The sequence below is a fragment of the Zeugodacus cucurbitae genome, chromosome 6 (genome assembly GCF_028554725.1).
Source record: "Zeugodacus cucurbitae isolate PBARC_wt_2022May chromosome 6, idZeuCucr1.2, whole genome shotgun sequence".
NCBI lineage: Eukaryota > Metazoa > Arthropoda > Insecta > Diptera > Tephritidae > Zeugodacus > Zeugodacus cucurbitae.
In genome coordinates, this window is record NC_071671.1 from 25,464,010 (window position 1) to 25,483,141 (window position 19,132).

The following is a 19,132-nucleotide window of genomic DNA, read 5'->3' on the forward strand; positions in this document are numbered from 1 at the left end:
CACCATCCGCTTCAAAAATGGGTCGAGTTCGTTCCGTTTCAGTAGAATATCGCAGGCGTTGATTCGGTCCAGAAGGTTTTTTCGTTGGCTCCGAACCCGAAATTAAAGTTTTATAATATCAAAAAACTACTTTCAAACTAAATGAAAAGCCTACATATAACTTGAAATTTCTAATCAGAAATGATTATTCACTTAATATAACGGATGGCACTTAAAAACTCCTCACGAAACTCCATAATTAAACTCAAAACAAAATTCAGGTAGCAAGCCAAACTGGCTATGGCTTTTTTCGCCTTCTACTTTCAAGGGATGAGCATCTCTGCCCAACCGCACTCATATTGCAGTCAATTTATATAGCTTAATTGTCAATCACGGACGGTCCCTAGCTTTTCAATTAAGTAATATTTTTGAATAAAAATCACCAAGAAAAATATATGAACATGCGTGGGTAAGTGCAACGAGCGTGACCTCCTAAAAGATTGTAACATAAAACGGAACGACGATAATAGAATACAAGCGCTGAGAAACCCAGAAAACCCCACTTACAGCGCGCACATTTTTCACAAAAGTTGACATTTACGGCAAGAAAGGACGATCAGTTGGCGCGTGGAAGGATAGCAATAAAATTAACTAATCTTATGAAAATGATAATGAGGCGCAAATAAATTCAGGCAACCCTTTTTACGTTGCCATGGCTTGACTACGCAGAGTCAGAGCAATTGCTTGTGTAAGGAAGCATACTTTTAGGGGCGCACTTGGCAATACGGGCGCTATGCTTTAATGTGACTGTATATAAGTGTGGTTGTGTATATAAGCGTTTGTATATTATGTATTTAATGCTTATATAATACATATTTATGTATCTTAAGCTATAACCGCTTATCTATTTTGAATTATGCAGACTGTCGAGCAAGTTTCAGAGCGCAGCCCAGAAGCTAAGTAAACAATGAGGCAAAAAATGTAAATAAATACAAGTAATAACAGAAAATTGTGTACTTTACATGTAGGCGTGCGACTTTAAGCCTTTTTCCCGTAAAGAAGGAGGCAGCAAGCAAACTCAAGTAAATATTAAGTAATATAAATATTTTACCAAGTTACGCCATTGGTAAGGGACGCCACAGCAAACATGTCATAAATGTCGTACAAAAAATGGACAACAGCGACCGCAGTAACAAAGAAAACAAGAAAATACTAAAGGTTTTCGAAAAAATAATAACAAAAAAATTAACTTTTGTCCTTAACCAATGGTCTCTTTTTCTCCTTTTTGAGTGCTTCGTCGCATAGCTTTACATTTGCTTTGGCTGTACTTGACTTCATTTCATTTTTACTACAGTTAGACAAATATTTTTTGTCACTTTGCATTTATTTATAGATGTTTGTTTGTTTGTGTGTGTGCGCTGTGGCATGCGTCTGCTTGTCTACTTGAGGATAGGATAAATGTGCTTGTAAAGCTTTGAAATGAATAAATACAGTTATAAAGATATATAAACACACACAAATATATATACATCTACATATATACACAGCTTTAAAGCTATAAATATAGCCAAAGTGCAAATAAGGACAATGTCCTTACAACAAACACACTAAGAAAGAACAATAAAAATACTTGTTCTCTACAAAAACAATAGTAAATACCCAAAAACTTGAATAAACACAAGTAAGCACACATCTCCATACATATATATGTATGTACTTGCCACACGCGCTTGCCACTTGAAGCGCCAACGTCCGCGTGTCGGCGCAAGGTTATGAACAAAGGCAGCAGCGCAATTTCGGTCAATCGAAGGTGGTGCAGAGCACAAAAAATATAAAAGAGAGTACAAAAAAATCCCCAAAAACAATAACAAAAAATTACAAAAATGTCCGCCAACAAAGGAATTTCGCACACAAAAAAAATGCGCTTAAGTGCGACAGGAAGTCTAGCGCAAGGCGCTTGTGGCATCCAATAGCACAAAAAGCAAAGCAAAAACAAGAAAAAAACAAGGATTTCACTATTGTTGTTATGTCGCGACATAGCATGACATATGCAGGCATATTACTTTGCATAAGCAAAGGCGGATTAGAAATGTGTTTTCTTCTATGCGCTTATTTCAGTGGCATGCCACAGCATGCTTGTATGTACATATGTGTGTGTATTTGTGGTAACATATCAAGCGGTAGGCGGTGATTTGCATTAAATTTGGCGCAGCAATGTGTCATGGCATTTATTTTTAAAGCGCTAAGGAAAAAGTGAAGCAATTTTGTGGAAGAAAAGGGCTGTGCTAAGGGAAGATATATGACACCATTTATATTTAAATAGAATTGCTGTTGCATATACATTTTTACACATTAAATATATGCTATTTTTGTACTAAAAAAAAATTAGAAGACGTGAAGCGGAATCTCTTCTAAGCAGTAAGAAAGTATTTTGTACACACATATTATCTTTGAAAGACAAAAGAAGTCCGCCAATTACTCGACTAAGCTTTTAGTGGCCATATACTATTTTCTTATATGCTGCTCTAGGTCTTCTATGAAACTTTTATGTAATTTTTAGATATTCTCTTATTTAAGTTCTTAAATTTTCTTGACTTGTAGACAATGTAATTCCTAAAACGCACTAAAACATCAGAAAGTCCTCCAATCGGTATTACGTTTCAACTAAGCTTATATAGTTCATGCTTAAATTTTGTTCCTCCGTAATTCATCATCTATTCTCTCATAGAATTGAGTCAGGCCAAATTTATTTTGTATATATATATACATTTGGCGTAGGAACCGCTTTAAGCGATTATAGCCGAATCCACCAGAGCGCGCCACTCATTCCTCCTTTTTGCTTTTTGGCGCCAACTGGAAACACCAAGTGAAGCCAGGTCACTTTGCACTTGGTCTTTCCACCGGAGTGGAGGTCGTCCTCTTCCGCGGCTTCCTCCAGCGGGTACTGCATCGAATACTTTCAGAGCTGGAGTGTTTTCTTCCATCCGTACAACATGACCTAGCCAGCGTAGCCGCTGTCTTTTTATTCGCTGAACTATGTCAATGTCGTCGTATAAATCGTACAGCTCATCGTTCCATCGTCTGCGGTATTCGCCGTTGCCAATGTTTAGAGGACCATAAATCTTGCGCAAAACCTTTCTCTCGAAAACCCCAAGAGTCGTCTCATCGGATGTTGTCATCGTCCACGCTTCAGCGCCATACATCAGGACGGGAATAATGAGCGACTTGTAGAGTTTGATTTTGGTTCGTCGAGAGAGGACTTTACTTTTCAATTGCCTACTCAGTCCAAAGTAGCACCTGTTGGCAAGAGTGATTGTGCGTTGGATTTCAAGGCTGACATTGTTGGTGTTGTTAATGCTGGTTCCCAGATAAACGAAATTATCTACAACTTCAAAGTTATGACTGTCAACAGTGACGTGGGAGCCAAGACGCGAGTGCGCTGACTGTTTGTTTGATGACAGGAGATATTTCGTCTTGTCCTCATTCACCACCAGACCCATACGCTTCGCTTCTTTATCTAGTCTGAAAAACGCAGAACAAACGGCGCGGTTGTTGCTACCGATGATATCAATATCATCGGCATACGCCAGGAGCTGTACACTCTTGTAGAAGATTGTACCCTCTCTATTTAGTTCTGCAGCTCGTATTATTTTTTCCAGCAATAGATTGAAGAAGTCGCACGATAGGGAGTCACCCTGTCTGAAGCCTCGTTTGGTATCGAACGGCTCGGAGAGGTCCTTCCCGATCCTGACGGAGCTTTTGGTGTTGCTCAACGTCAGCTTACATAGCCGCATTAGTTTTGCAGGGATATCAAATTCAGAGATCGCGGCATAAAGGCAGCTCCTTTTCGTGCTATCGAAGGCAGCTTTAAAATCGATAAAAAGATGGTGAGTATCGATTCTTCTCTCTCGGGTCTTTTCCAAGATTTGGCGCATGGTGAATATCTGGTCCATTGTAGATTTTCCAGGTCTAAAGCCACACTGATAAGGTCCAATCAGTTCGTTGACGGTGGGCTTTAGTCTTTCGCACAATACGCTCGACAAAACCTTATATGCGATATTGAAGAGACTTATACCACGGTAGTTGGCGCAGATTGTGGGGTCTCCCTTCTTATGGATTGGGCAGAGCACACTAAGATTCCAATCGTCAGGCATGCTTTCTTCCGACCATATTCTACAAAGAATGATGCATGCACCTTATCAGTTCTTCGCCGCCGTATTTGAATAGCTCGGCCGGTAAACCATCGGCCCCGCCGCTTTGTTGTTCTTCAAGCGGGTAATTGCTATTCGAATTTCTTCATGGTCGGGTAATGGAACATCTATTCCATCGTCATCGATTGGGGAATCGGGTTCGCCATCTCCTGGTGTTGTACTTTCACTGCCATTGAGCAGGTCGGAGAAGTGTTCCCTCCATAATCCCAGTATGCTCTGGACATCCGTTACCAGATTACCTCCTCGGTCCCTACATGATAATTAAATTTATTTTACTACTTATTATATTCATGATGAATTAAATCTAAGCTTAAGAAAAAAAGCTCAAGCTCTATGTACTTCGCCAGAACGGTTATTTTCCTGGCTATCGGATCGTTTCTTTACTATTAGTAGTAATCCGTAGATCTCTAATGACGGCACAGAGCTAACGGCAATATATTTTCCAAACTACATTTCACATTTGTAATACTCAAAAACACTCTTTGATCCCCATAGTTGCAAAATATCTATGAAACTGCGATCCCAAATGACCACCATTTGTTAGATGTTCTGGTCTAAAAACGTTGTTGTTGTTACGTTGTCTGGTCTCTGTACGTTGTTTTATACCTCTTCGACTAGTATGGGGGCATATTTTCAATGGGTCTTTTGAATAGGTTGAACGACTTGTTCAATGGATAGATTAGTTTCAGCTATAGTGCTTCTGATGGATATTGAATTAGTTTAAGCTATAAATCTTAAGTTTTTGGTTACACAATAGTGAGTAGATAGACCTCTTCCCGAACTTTCAGGAAGCGGATGGTCCTGCAGATATTCTTGTGAGCTCTTAAACCTCTAATTAGGTATACTTGTGGGAAAGTTATATTTGAATTCCTCTTTCAGAGCTTGAGACACTCTTACTACTTCAGAGATAATTTCTTTGCATATATGTATAGTGAAAAGTGATTTTCTACACCTCCGGATAAAGAGTACCTGATTTCGGTGACACTATAAAGAAGGTCTTTTATTATTCGAGGAGTGAATATAGAGTATTCTATATTATTATTATATTTAAATAAGTAATAGAAAAAAGCTTAGAATGTCACAAGACGACTCAACAATAACGATACTTCACCTTGCGGCATTGGAAAAATTAAAATCGTTTCGAAATATGTTTTCAAATGTCAGGGAGTCCAGTAGTTTCTGCATATATTTGTCAAACAGCCTGTCACTAAGCGAACTATGCTTAATTGTTCTAATTACTTACTTTCCACCTACTTACGTTTTTTAAGCTCCAGCGTGTCACTTCTCTCTTTCCTTCGCAGTTCGGCAACAGTTGGAGATCCCAAGTGTAACCAAGTCGAACACTTTCAGAGATGGGGTGTTTTCGTATTAGTTTTGCGGGGATATACAATTCAGATATCGCAGCATAAGGCAGCTCCTTTTCGTGGTTTGTGTCGATCCTCTTTTCATTTGAATAGCTCGGTCGGTAATCTATCGGCCGCCACCGCTTTGATGTTCTTTAAGCGGGTAATTGCTATTCGAATTTCTTCATGGTCGGCTAATGGAAAATCTCTTCCATCGTCATCGATTGGGGAATCGGGTTTACTATCTCCTGGTGTTGTACTTTCACTGCCATTCACCAGGTCAGAAAAGAAAGTGTTCCCTCCATAATCCCAATATGTCCTGGACATCGATTACCAGATTACCACCTTGGTCTCTAAATGAGGATGCTCTGGTCTTGAAACCTTCGTTGAGTCGCTTAATTATACTCTCGCAACAAAAGTTGCTAAGAGAGTATTATAGTTTTGTCTACATAACGGTTGTTTGTAAGTCCTAAAACTAAACGAGTTAGATATAGGGTTATATATACCAAAGTGATCAGGGTGACGAGTAAAGTTCAAATTCGGATGTCTGTCTGTCCGTCCGTCCGTCTGTCCGTCTGTCCGTCCGTGCAAGCTGTAACTTGAGAAAAAATTGAGATATCTTAATGAAACTTGGAACACGTGTTCCTTGGCACCATAAGAAGGTGAAGATCGAAGATGGGCGGAATCGGACCACTGCCACGCCCACAAAATGGCGATAACCAAAAACACATAAAGAGCTATAACTAAGCCATAAATAAAGTGATGAAAATAAAATTTGGAACATAGGATCGCATTAGGGAGGGGCACATTTGAATGTAATTCAAATGAGAAACATCAGAAACACCAAATTTTACATAAGAAATGGCAGAAGGAAGCTGCATTGATATTTTTTTACAAAATGGAAAATGGGCGTGGCGTCGCCCACTTATGGGTCACAAACCAAATCTCAAGAACTACTCGACAGATTTCAATGAAATTCGGTATATAATATTTTCTTGACACCCTGATGACACTAGTGGAATATGGACGAAATCGGTTCATAACTACGTCTACTTCCCATATAACTCAATTTTCTGATTCGTTCACTTTATAATGTATACATAAGGAACCGATAAAGATAGCGGAATAAAACTTTACTCAAATACTGTATTTGAACTGTGACATCACTTGTGGAAAAATTGTGAAAATCGAACCATGACTTTTCAAGGCCCCTGATATCAAACATGAAGAACTCAGTGCCTAAGGGTAATTTTTCACCGAAAATATAGGTAAATCTCTAAATAAATTGCGAGAGTATAAAATGTTCGGTTGCACCCGAACTTAGCCTTTCCTTACTTGTTTTTTCATAAAATTTTCGAGCATTATCTCTGTCTGCCAGCTTCTCAAGCTCATCATACTCACGCATTTCGGCCTCTTTCATCTTTTGTCTTAGTGGAATAGAACCTAATAATTAGACAAATTAAGCCCACAGAAGAGTATAATCTAAAAGTCTCACCGCGATTGCCATATCTTGTTAACCTTAGCAGATATTCTCTGCATTTTTCGTATCTGTTGTTCCACTTAAACGAACCTAACCTCAAATTGCTAATCAAAATTTGATAAGTAAAAGCTCTTATATGACAAAATTTGATAGCAAAACCAAAAATGAATTATAAAATCTTACGCGCATACCAACATCTAACGCTAAATAGCGCAATTGCACGCACATATATCTGTGTATATATGTACATATTCACCACTCATCAATTGACTAAAGCTCATGTTAACAACACATTTAGCGTCAAAACGGTATTGCCGCAATTAAGCTTTTAAAAATACAAACACTTGAACTGCAAACGCCGCAATATGCACACGACTAGCGGCTAAATACGTAACTATAATGCATATATGTATACACATACATATACATATACATACATTTGTATATAGCGGCATACGTGCAGGCATAAAACCGCTAACCGCAACTCTATGGCAATAACATTTTAAAACCGTAAAATCTGCAGCAGACAAGTGCCACAGCGACGAAAAGATAAGCTACAAACAACAACAAATATATGTGTATATATGCATATAATCACATGTAGCTACTTCATGTCTATGTAAATACCTATAAAGATACACAACCGCAGATATGGCTAATAAAAATAAAGCTCAAATTGCTATACGAAAACGTTTCGGTAGCTGGAACAAGCGCAAACAACTAGCTAAATAAATAAATAAGCTAAGATTAAACTAGTTTTCCCTGTCAGCGAGCACATTTGCATACTTTAAGGCGCAATGCAGACGACATGCGAATATAATGAGATTGCTGGCTTGCTTTTGTTGGCTTAAAGCATGAAGCGAAGTAGAAAACGCCAAAAAAGTGGCAGCTTAAAGAGGCACGTACAATTTTTTATGGTAGACACAGTTAGTTGCGCCACCAAAGAACGTATAATAACAACAAAAACAACAGCAACAGCAACAATACTGCCAAGCAATGTAAACACTCTGCAGCAAATAAGCTTAAGCGCACTTAAATATGCTACAAACAAATATGCGTTATTTAAGGCAAAAAAGCGCCTAAAAGCATGCTTCATTATAGCAACTAGGCACCAGCGCTACGCTGAACTTTGATATTTGCGCTTTGATGAGGCAGATATCATACGCGCGGCAAGCAAACGTAATGAGAAATATAACAGCAACAACAATAATAACAAAAACAACAACAATAACAATAAAAGTGGTTGAGCAAACAAGTCAACGCAGCTAAGCTGCTGCAGAACTACAAGGCAACGAAGAAGGGAAGAGTAGCGAATAGTCGAGAAAAAAATATCGAAAAAAACAAATGAGTAGCAGAAAAAACTGACTTGAAAAAAATTAAAAGCAAAAACAAAAAAAAAAAACAAACAGAAAATAGCTAAACAAAGCCGAGGAGATATGGCAAAATCGCCAGCGCATATTAGCTTAGATGTCAATCCAGCCAGCATAAACATGTATTTAAATGCCAGAGGAAATATATGAAAAAAGTCGACAACAACCACAACAAAGCAATGCACATCAAAGCTGATTGTCTTAGCGCTGCCGGCCACCAGCTTTTCTCCTTGGGCACAACGCTGTCGATGCGGTAAAAATCCAAATGAGCATATGAGCCTCGGCGCTTTCAAGTGGTGATAGCAGGAGAAGACAACAAGTCCAGCGGCGCTCCAGCAGCTGGTCTCTACACTCATGTGTCTTTAGTTGTGCCCAGTGGCGAGCTGCTAAGCCGATTACGTACCGAGCGCATAAATAATTTCTTATTGTTGTTGTTGTTGTCGACGTACATGTTCATAACATGCGCTCCCGCCTGTCATGTAGCGCTCATCTGCTAGACGCTTGTTAAGCGCCCCCTTACTTACAGCAGATTTTTTTGCATCAAACCTTAGACTTTTTTTTCGCATTGCTTGTCTTCTTGGTTTTTCTTTTGTTTTTGTGTAGGCTTAAGCGTCGGCCTGCAGCGGCGCTTGTTAAACAAAGCGTCTACAATATTCTCTAGATTGTTGTGACATTCCTCCTTGGTCACTGTTGGTATGCTTTGCTTTGTTTTGTTGTAATGAGATTTTTTCATTCTTGTTTTTTTTTTTTGTTGCAGGCGCAAGCTTTGCTCTTTTTAGTTGTTGTTATTGTTTGCTTTTGTATTTAGTCGTCTTTAGTCATATCTTGCGCGATATATCGAGCCTTTATTATGCGTGTGTTTTTCACAACTGACCCTTATATTATATATATATATATATGTATATGTGGGCTTCTGCTGGTTTTGTTAATGAGCGTAGGCTTTTCAATTGACTGCCTCTTAGGGGATTTATTTAGGTCTTCGTTCTTTTTTTTGTATTATAATGTTTCGTTATTCAATGTTGATTTAATGCTTACAAGATTTATTAATGTCCAAATTTAATGAAATCACCGGAAATACATAAATTAATAGTGAGCTCGGCGGACAAAAGGCTTTGTGTTTGTGTTTTAAATGAGTTTTTGTGAGGCTTTAAGCGTTGAATTTAGTAATATTAACTTCCGAAAGCATGTAGAGATATACCCGTATCTGTATGTATGTTTATAAAAAAAAAATATTCGGTATAAGTCACAATTTTGTAGAAAACGAAGCCCTACAAGTTCCTTTCCCTTCTTCAATTGAGTCAGTTCTTATTTTTGTTGAATTTTTTTTTTCAATATTTCTTTATTTATTGAATCTGCTTTATTTGCTGTATAACAAGACTTTGTTGTCTAGGCTAAGTTTAGAATTTTTGTTTAGAAGCCAATTTAAATTTGCTGTTCTTAACTTCATGCAAGTTACTTTACTCGCTATATGTTGCCGCCACGTAAGCCTTCGATCCAGGTGAATCCCAAGATAAGTTACTTCATTCGCTTGGGGTACTAATACATTGTTTATTTTAACTGTCCGACATGTTTCTGGTCTTAGAGAAAATGTAACTTGCTTGCATTTTTGCTCATTAATATTTATACGCCAGTTGGCTAGCCATTCTTCGACACAAGTTAAGTGTTCCTCTAAATACTCTTGATGCTCTAATGGGGCATTTGTTACGGCTTACTATGGCTGTGTCATCCGCAAAAGTTGATGTCAACTATTGGAATGTCTGCTGTATATATTATGTACCACCAGCCCTTATTGCTCGTTCTTCTGATATGAAATCTGCTACTTTAACTGTAAATTTCCTATTTCTTAAATATGACTCCAATGTTTTATGCAATTCGTAAGGTAAAACGTTTTTGATTTTCCATAAAAGGCCATCATGCCAGACCTTATCGAACGCCTGAGCTACGTCGAGAAAAAAAGCTGAACAGTACTCTCTGTGCTCGAATACCTTCCTGATTTCGTTCGTAATTCTATTCACTTGCTCTACTGTGCCATGTTTAGCACGAAACCCTAATTGGTGGGTTGGTATTATATTATTTTCGTGGAGGAAAGAAGACATTTTTGATAGTAAAACTTTTTCGAATATTTTGGAAAGACATGGTAAGAGACTTATTGGTCTGTAAGAAGACGGTTGTGTTAAGTCTTTTCCAGGTTTATCTATCATGATGATCTGCGACTTTTTCCACGAAATTGGATAGTACCCGAAACCAAGAATTGCATTAAAGAGCAAAGAGAGCACTGATATAGCAATATTTGACAACTCAATTAACATTTTTGGAGTAATATTATCGTGTCCTGAAGACTTTTTCGGATTTAGTTCTTTTATGATCTTGGTAATTTCATAAGTAGACGTCCTAATAGACACGCTTGACTCGTTTGAAATATTGGGCAAAGTTGGCAACTTAAAGTTGTTTTTTCGGCCATTGGGTTGAAATACCTTTTCTAGGTGATTTGCAAAGCAAACTGTCGACTGTCTTATAGGCATGTTGGAATCTACTGGTGGCTTAAAAGACTTTTGGGCTTTCCAAAGGGAGTTTTTCTTGCTAGAATTTGGACAAAGGTGCTTTATATAATTTTCAGTATTGTATTCTTCATCGCGTTTAAGTGCTTTTTTTTAAAAATGTTTGTTGAAAATGTTCGAGTATTTTTAAGGTCACAACTGAAAAAGGTGCAATAACTTGCTATTGAGTATATCCGATGGTTCGTGTCCTTGCTAACAGCGACAGTTATTTTGTTTAAACAACTCTCAGTCTAATTTTTGTACAGATAATATATTATCACTTCGTTAGTTTTCTCAGTTAAAAAGTAATTAAATAAACAGAAGTCCAGATTTTCAACTTAAACTTGGTTCAAAATCCTGTTCGAAAATTGCTAAGATAACAAGAAATTCAGGAACTGCAAAAATCTACAAAGTACATAAATTCTGAGCAGAGTACAAAACCTGTTAAATATATGTTAAACTATAATTCGATCTATCCTCTGACTATACAAGGTTTGAGTTCGAGAAAAGTTTTTTATAAAAAGATCTTATCACTAATATACATATATAACTGATCTTTATTTACTCTTCCTCGGTTTTATATGCTTAAATACACAGATCATTTATTGTCTACTTTAGTTTAAATAATAATCACGATTCGGACACCAATACAGTTCAGATCTGATTCAAATCTTCAATTTCGTTTGAGATCATAGGCTTACGTTTATGTCTTTATTGATATTGTCCGATCAGATAAGGAGATTTTCTTTATATTTTTAACATCCTACAGGTGTGCATAACTTAAAACTGCTATAAAAATCCATGTCGACTCACTCGTCCTATTACTATCCTATTCCTTCTCTCTTGGAACTTTGGTTAAAAATAATTTCTAAAATATGTTATTGTAGTGTCCAAAGCTTTATAAATTTATTTTAAGCAGAAACAAAAATCAAACACGAAGATAGAAAAAAGAAACACAATAGAAACTACGAAATTTACAATTTTTGTGGTTATCTTCTAAACAAACACTTTTGCATTTGAGTCATATTACTCAAAGATCCTACAATTAATGCACCGCTCATTTCTCATCCCCCTCCACATCTAATTCACCACTGGATTCTTCTTCTTCAGAGCTCAGCATACGCGCACACAACATCATGCCGAAACTATATTCACACGGATCATCCTCCAAATCATTGGCTGCCTTACACTCGAGCATATTATCGTAGCTCTCATCATCCAGTATGCCCCATTCATGCATTGCCTCGGCATCCAGCTTGCCATTTTTGTCCATGAAACCCATGCCGTTGAGCAGACAATCAGCATAACATTTGAATTTCATATCGATTTCATCCGGATTTGGATCGGTAGGGAATTCATCTAGTTCCTCCAAGGTGACGTTGTGTTTTACTTGACAGGCTTCCATGAAACTACGACTGGGTGCCGTTGGTGTCTGTTAAGGGGAGAGAGATGGAAAGAGATAGATAAATAGTGAGTTAGAAATAGATAGAGCATATGGTATATAGTGAAAGAGAGGTGATTAAGTAAGAGAGAGAAAGAGAAAAATATAGATAAAAAAATTAAAGAGATTAATAGAGGATGCTAGCGTAAGATGACAAATGCAAAAGTAAAATGGAGATGAGGGATAGAGAAACGGATAAATTGAAAATATAATATATGAGACTGGAGCAAGAAGGAAAGGGAGTTAGCTAAAGTGAGACATTTTTTTAGGTGTATTATTACTTTATACAGGAGTTCGAAAATAGTTGAGGTGAGTCATCTATGTCATGTTTATCTTATAAATAATACTTGTATTTGTTGTTGCTTTAGTTAAAAAAGAATTGTATAAAGGAATTGTTGCAAGACTAAAACGGTTGCCTCATAATTTGGAACAAGGGGCGTGGTTCCGCCTACTTTTAAGACAAAATACACTGACTAATTGATTAGAAATGGATGTACACCTCAGCTAATAAATTCTCTGAAGCCGGCATGAGTTCAAAGCATACCTCAACCATGGCCACCGCCCCTATAAAGGCTTTGTAAGCTCAAAAAGGCCACTCTACCCTTTGAAATTCTTTCAAATTGGATATTTATAAAACTAAATTAGTTTCGGTTCCGCTCGAATTACAGCATACCTTACTTTTTATTTACGAAAATTTTATATTTGTAAAAACATTTTAATATATTCGAAATTACGAAAAATCCACTTTTGAAGAAAAGAAAATTGTCGAATATTCGAAAATATTCGAAGACAGCTTTTTGAAACTCTCTTTTTTAAGTAAATCTAACCTAGCTTACATATATGTATAATATTTTGCATTCACTCTACCAATGTCACCGCAGCAGGTGGCAACACCAACACCACAAACACCACCAAAAACACCGACCAAGTGAGTCCACTTAATGACATTCCTTTGCCGCTGCTTATTGTTATTGTTGTTGCATGTTTTTCATGCGCACCAAATTGATACATCCTCAACAAGTTGTATGTACAAAAACAAAAACCGAAAAACACACGAATTTATTTTATGACTTTTGCACAAACGAAATGAGAAGAAAAAACGGGAAAATTTGTATTTCGCAAAAATTCAACCGCCGCTCAGCTCGCTTTCCGCCTTTCCACTTTACAAAGCGTTTTTTACAACAAACCGGTTTGGCTGACACGAGAAACTTTTTTTGCACTAATGAAAAACTTTCGACGCCGTTGCACATTTTTATATGCGAAAAGTTTTGATTCGATATTGTTTTTTGGTCGTCGTACGCCGCTTCGCCAACGGCTGCCAGCTGCCGGTAGTCCGCGATTGCGCCAACAATTGCGCTTTTGTCTGCGGCAGCTGTAAAAATGCAAACTCAATAACTGAGTCGGATAAAAATTAAAAGTCGCGTTTGTAAGCGCAATTTCGACACAAACGCTTGCCACACGCCGCGCGATTCCGTGCTGCCGTGCGCTTCTACCGCAAGTAATGCCTCTGTGTACGTGTGTCTGCGTGTGCTTTTGCTAACTGCATATAATAGGACCTTCATAATTTAATTACACTGATTCCGGTTGCAGATAAACCGCACCTCGGCGAATTCGTGTTTAAAACTTCGTGTGTGTCGGATTACAACAACTGCCGGTACATTGGCACAAACAAATGCGCGCTTTGATTTTCATCGCACTCAAATTAATTGCTATTGAAATTTAAATTATAGTAATTATTTAGAGATGAGCTGATAGTGCGATTTCAATCTTTAACTGTAAATGAGTTTCATCGGTATTTGTGTAATTATGCGGTTGTCAATGATTTTTGTGTGGTTCACGGAATGTTTGAGGTTATGTTTGGAATTCTAGGTGATTTTAATCATTTTGTGCACGGTTGTATAATAATTCTATATATATATCTGTTTAATATAACTTTGGTTAATTTTCTTGGCGCCGAAAAGTAGGCAATCAATTTTATATTACAATATTCTTGCCAAAAATAAGGAGTTTTCGACAAAACTTTTAACGAAATAATCTGTTAGGTTGGAGAAGAATCGTTTTACTTGATTCTCGATAAATAATTCTCATTTTCTCGAAATTTTTATAGCTCAAAGAAGGGGAAATATTATTTTCTCTAACTATATTTTACTAATTACATAGTTGAAAATATTGTATATATTTCCGTCCGAAGAGAGGCTATTATGTACGATATATTTCTGGCCTAATAATGAAAATAGGAGTATTTATCAACGAAAATGGTTTTATTGTTTTTCAAAATATTCTCCATCAAGATTTATACACTTTTGCATGCGCTCAAACCAATTTTCGAAGCACTTTTTTGAGCGATTGTCAAATTGTCTCGGAATTCGTCTTTGAGCGAGCGTCGGCCACGATTGAATTCGTTGTACCAGTTTTTCACAGTGCTATAGGATGGTGCTTCATAGCCATACAAAGATGTTAGTTCATCGATGCACTCTTGTCGCGATAATCCACGTCGAAAGTTGTGAAAAATGATCGCACGAAAATGTTCACGAGTTAATTCCATTTTTTGGCCGAGATGAATTTTTTAATTCCCTGTAAATAAAACAATTCACGATTAAATGACAAAACGTTCTGAGTGATGTTATGCTAAAAAATGTCAAACTTTCCAATGGAAATGTCAGATTGCACCTGACAACACTTAGTGTTGCCTAGGCCAGAAATATATATAGCAGCCCTCGTATATCGAGGATATAGCAAGGTTCTAACCTTCGTCTAAACCGACTTCTCATAATTAGCGCTAAGGCACTCTATGGCTAAAAAATTAGTCCCCTTTATACAAATACATTATCGAACATATTGACCAATATAAACGCTATAAAGTCAACTGAAAAGTCGAAAATAACTATTCTGGATATATAGTAACTAGAGGTTAAAAAGTAAGCTATATATATATATACATATATAAGCTATTCAGAATATGATTATATATAGTATAAGGGGGTTGGGGTAATTCTTGCACATTCAATATTATACGTTCACTAAGATATCATACCGATATATACGATATAATTCCCACTGAAATTTTGGTATATGGGAGTTATGGGAAGTAATGACCTGATTTTAACCATTTTTGTTCAGTGGCACATTATTATAAGAAAAATACTGACTTTCTATAAAATATCTATGGGATTTACCGATATTTTCAGTAAAAAATTATTCACAGAAACTGGGGTCCTCATATTCAATATCTGGGCCCTTGAAAAGTTATAGTCCGATTTCGACAATTTTTAAATGAGCAGTGCCACACCTCTAATGACGTATTTTGATGCTTGATTTATAGATTGTAGGCAGAACGAATAAGATGGAGTTTAAAATTGTGTTACATGAAAGATAGGCGATCATGTTAACCGATCTCACACATCATCATAATATCAAAGAAATTTTACAAACCAAATTCGGTCGACTTCGGTAACATTGGCAACGGCGAACTCCAGCTTTGAAAGTGTTCGATGCAGTACCCCCCGGAGGTAGCCGAGAAAGGGGAAGACATCCACTCCGTTGGAGGGACCAGGTGAAGAGCGACCTAGTTACACTTGGTATCTCCAACTGGCGCCGAACTGCAAGGGAAAGAGAACAGTGGCTCGCTATCATTGATTCCGATACAACCGGCTAAACGGTTTCCACGTCAATCACCTACATACAAGCCACAACACTGTTAATACGCCTTTATACATTTTTTTTTAGAAAGTAGTAATATGCAGTTCTCTAGAACTCTATGTACATATTTTAAAGCTTGTGAAACAACAATCAATATCAGCATTGCTTTTGTAACTTATAAATACGCATATGGAAAGTTACAGTGCTGTTAACAGCACAACATAGCAGCTGTTAGGCGCACTGTTAAGCGAAGTTATGTTATTTGCTTGCACTAATAACAGTAATTTGCATAGATTTTTGCTGAAATTATATAAATTTGATATTTTGTTAAATTTTAGTTTAGAAAAATTCAAATTATTAGTAAAAATTTATAAAAATGTCTCCGTGGAAACACTGTTAAGTACAGCGCTGCTATTTAAACTGTCAAGTAAGCACTTTCCGTTGCTGTTAACTTTAATTTATAATTATACTTTCAATTTAAGTGCAATTTTCTAGCATTTTTATGCACCAAACCATAGTGAGTCGTTTTTAACGGCGTCTTTAAGCATTTATGCGCCTCTAACACTCATCCATCATTCATGTCCAATCCAAGCATGAAAGGAAAGTAAGCCACAAAAAATCGCAAATAAACTTTTTACATTTCGCCATCAACGTTTATATTGCCTTTACGCTGTTTTGTTGCTTTTTGTTGGCAACTCGTGCGCTCACCTTATCATCCACTTGACGTAATTACCCCATTCACAGGCACTCGTTTGCCGCACAGTAAAGGTTAAAATATTTCACTGCTTTTCAAATTGCTGGGCAACTTAGGTGTACTTACGTAGATATCTATGTATGTATATATTCCGGTGCTTTTCGTCCGACTCCGCATTTATGCCGCTCGCATTGACGCCACACACACACACCGCCACCAAACGTCAAAGTCAATGGCCAGTCATTAGAGTTGATGTACTACTTGTAGTTGCAACTTACTTACTTGCTTGCAACTAGCATTTGTTGCAGTGTCCTGTTAGATTATATATATAATGTTTTTTACCTTTCTGGTATTTACAGCTTCAAGTGGGGGTAAACAAGTTCTCTAATAATGCTCATAAGCAAACACACCCACACACAGCTACTCACATATTTATATAAGTGCGACTTTATGTGTTGCATGTTGCATGAACTAAAAAAAAAATATTACGAAAAGTTGCAATTTGCAGCAAACATCAGTGCAACAGCGCATAAAACTTTTGCACTGAACTTTAGTGCGACTGTTTGTTGTTGTTGGCTGTATGTGTGTGTCCGTTTTGAGCTTGCTTACTTTTCATTACTCCGGTTTAGTGCCTCGCTAGTAGTTTTTTGTTGTTATAGTTGTTGCTAGTTGCTGATGTTGGCGCAGATGTTGATGTGGGAAGGTTGTTTGTGATGTTGTTGTTGTTACTTTTAAAATTTTTGTTGTTGTTGCTTTTTGTGTTATGGTTTTTGTTGCTTTTTGTATGTACGCTTTGTTGGCAATTGCTTTGCCGCTGACTTGTTAAATATTTTCCAACAGTTCCGCACAGCTGTACACCTATATAGCAATACATATACCCACACAAATACGTAAATATACATATATATATATACATATATAAATAATTTCACTCAGCTAAAAATATTTCATTTTATCCATGTGTCACACGCATGTATGTAATTATGCATTTTAAGACCACTGTGAGTTAATTATGTTGTTCTTGTGTGACCTGCTTTTGAAATTACAGAAATTATATTTTCTGCTTTCAGCTACGCAGTGGTCTACTATTTTACGCAAGTCTTCTAAATTATATTTTATAATAAATTTCATATACATTCATACAAGTGCACATAGTATATATTTTGTGCCGTCAGAATGGTCAGAAGAATGCTTTGTAGAAACTCTGACATGAATTAAAAATATCACTCTGATTTACTACTGCATAATTTTGCCACTGACTTTTATTTGTACCTATTTCATGCAAATATATGGGTCAGTGACCGCTTATAACCCTTATGTTGAAAATTAGTAAGCGGTCAACTCTTCCAGGGAGGGTAACTTATTCCTCATACGATTCCCATTGTGAAGTGGCCTCGTGAAGCTTTTTAGATGCCGCAGGTTGTGATTCATATCATTTGGTATTGTTAAACTCCATAGAAAATATTATTAAAGTCAAAATTATTTTCTTTAAATCAAACTTACTTAAAGTGCCTTAGCATAACTTAACAGTTACCAACCTAAATCAACCAAATATGACCTTAACCCTTACTTAATCTAATCAACCTTAGTTTATCACAACGCAACTTATTGTAACTTAACTTAACTTAACTTAAATGAACTTAAGAAAACTTAACATAACATAACTTAAGTTAAGTTACCCTAAATTCCACACAAAAAAAAAAATATAAAAAAAAAACTCAAAATAATCTTCTTTAACTCAGACTAACTAAACTAAAAGAACTTAACTTAATGTAACTTAACAGCTGACCTTATCTAACTGTATCAAACTTAACTTATTATAACGTAACTTAACTTAACTTGACTTAACTTAACTTAACTTAACTTAACATGACATAACATAAATTAACTTATGCTAAGTTTCACTGAAATTGAAAAAAACTGGAAATTATCTTCTTTATCTTAATCTGACTTAAGAGTGACTTAACTTAACGTGCCATAACTTTCCAAAATTATCATAATTTAAACTAACCTAACTTTGTATAACGTAACAGGAAATATTTCTGGCCGCGACTTCATACGAGCCGAACCTGGGTCTCAAATTCGATCAAATTCACTCTAACGATCCATGGAAAACCGTATTGGCCCTTCAACATTTGTGTTTACCTTCAGTTCGTTCCTTAGGTATAACTCTTGAAATATTCTTATATTATAACGGTTATGTAGTAGCGATTTTCGATTCCTGTTCTTTACCTAACACTTCTTTGAGATGATAGTCGGCATCACTTTTGAGGTATTTGATAGATCTCGACTTAAACAGACCTAAACAGAGCTAAGTTCAAATAATCTTTTGTGGAAACTAAGAAAGTAAAAATATATGAATGAGTGGTGTACCTAATTGAAAGAGATCTTTCAATCAAACTTAATTAAACGTAACTTAATTTAATTTAAATTAACTT

At 36.5% G+C, this 19,132-nt stretch overlaps 2 protein-coding genes across 3 annotated transcripts in view; one reads left to right on the forward strand and one right to left on the reverse strand.

The window, feature by feature from the left end:
• LOC105213954 (uncharacterized) overlaps positions 1–19,132 on the forward strand; it is a 286,125-nt gene that overhangs the window by 35,492 nt on the left and 231,501 nt on the right. The gene's annotated exons all lie outside the window — the stretch shown is intronic.
• LOC105213953 (general odorant-binding protein 57c) lies at positions 11,799–13,712 on the reverse strand. Its single transcript, XM_011187076.3, has 2 exons — positions 13,229–13,712; positions 11,799–12,352 (listed from the first exon to the last, which is right to left on the reverse strand). The coding sequence occupies exons 1-2, from the start codon at positions 13,370–13,372 to the stop codon at positions 11,978–11,980; spliced, it is 519 nt and encodes a 172-aa protein (XP_011185378.1). The 5' UTR covers positions 13,373–13,712; the 3' UTR covers positions 11,799–11,977.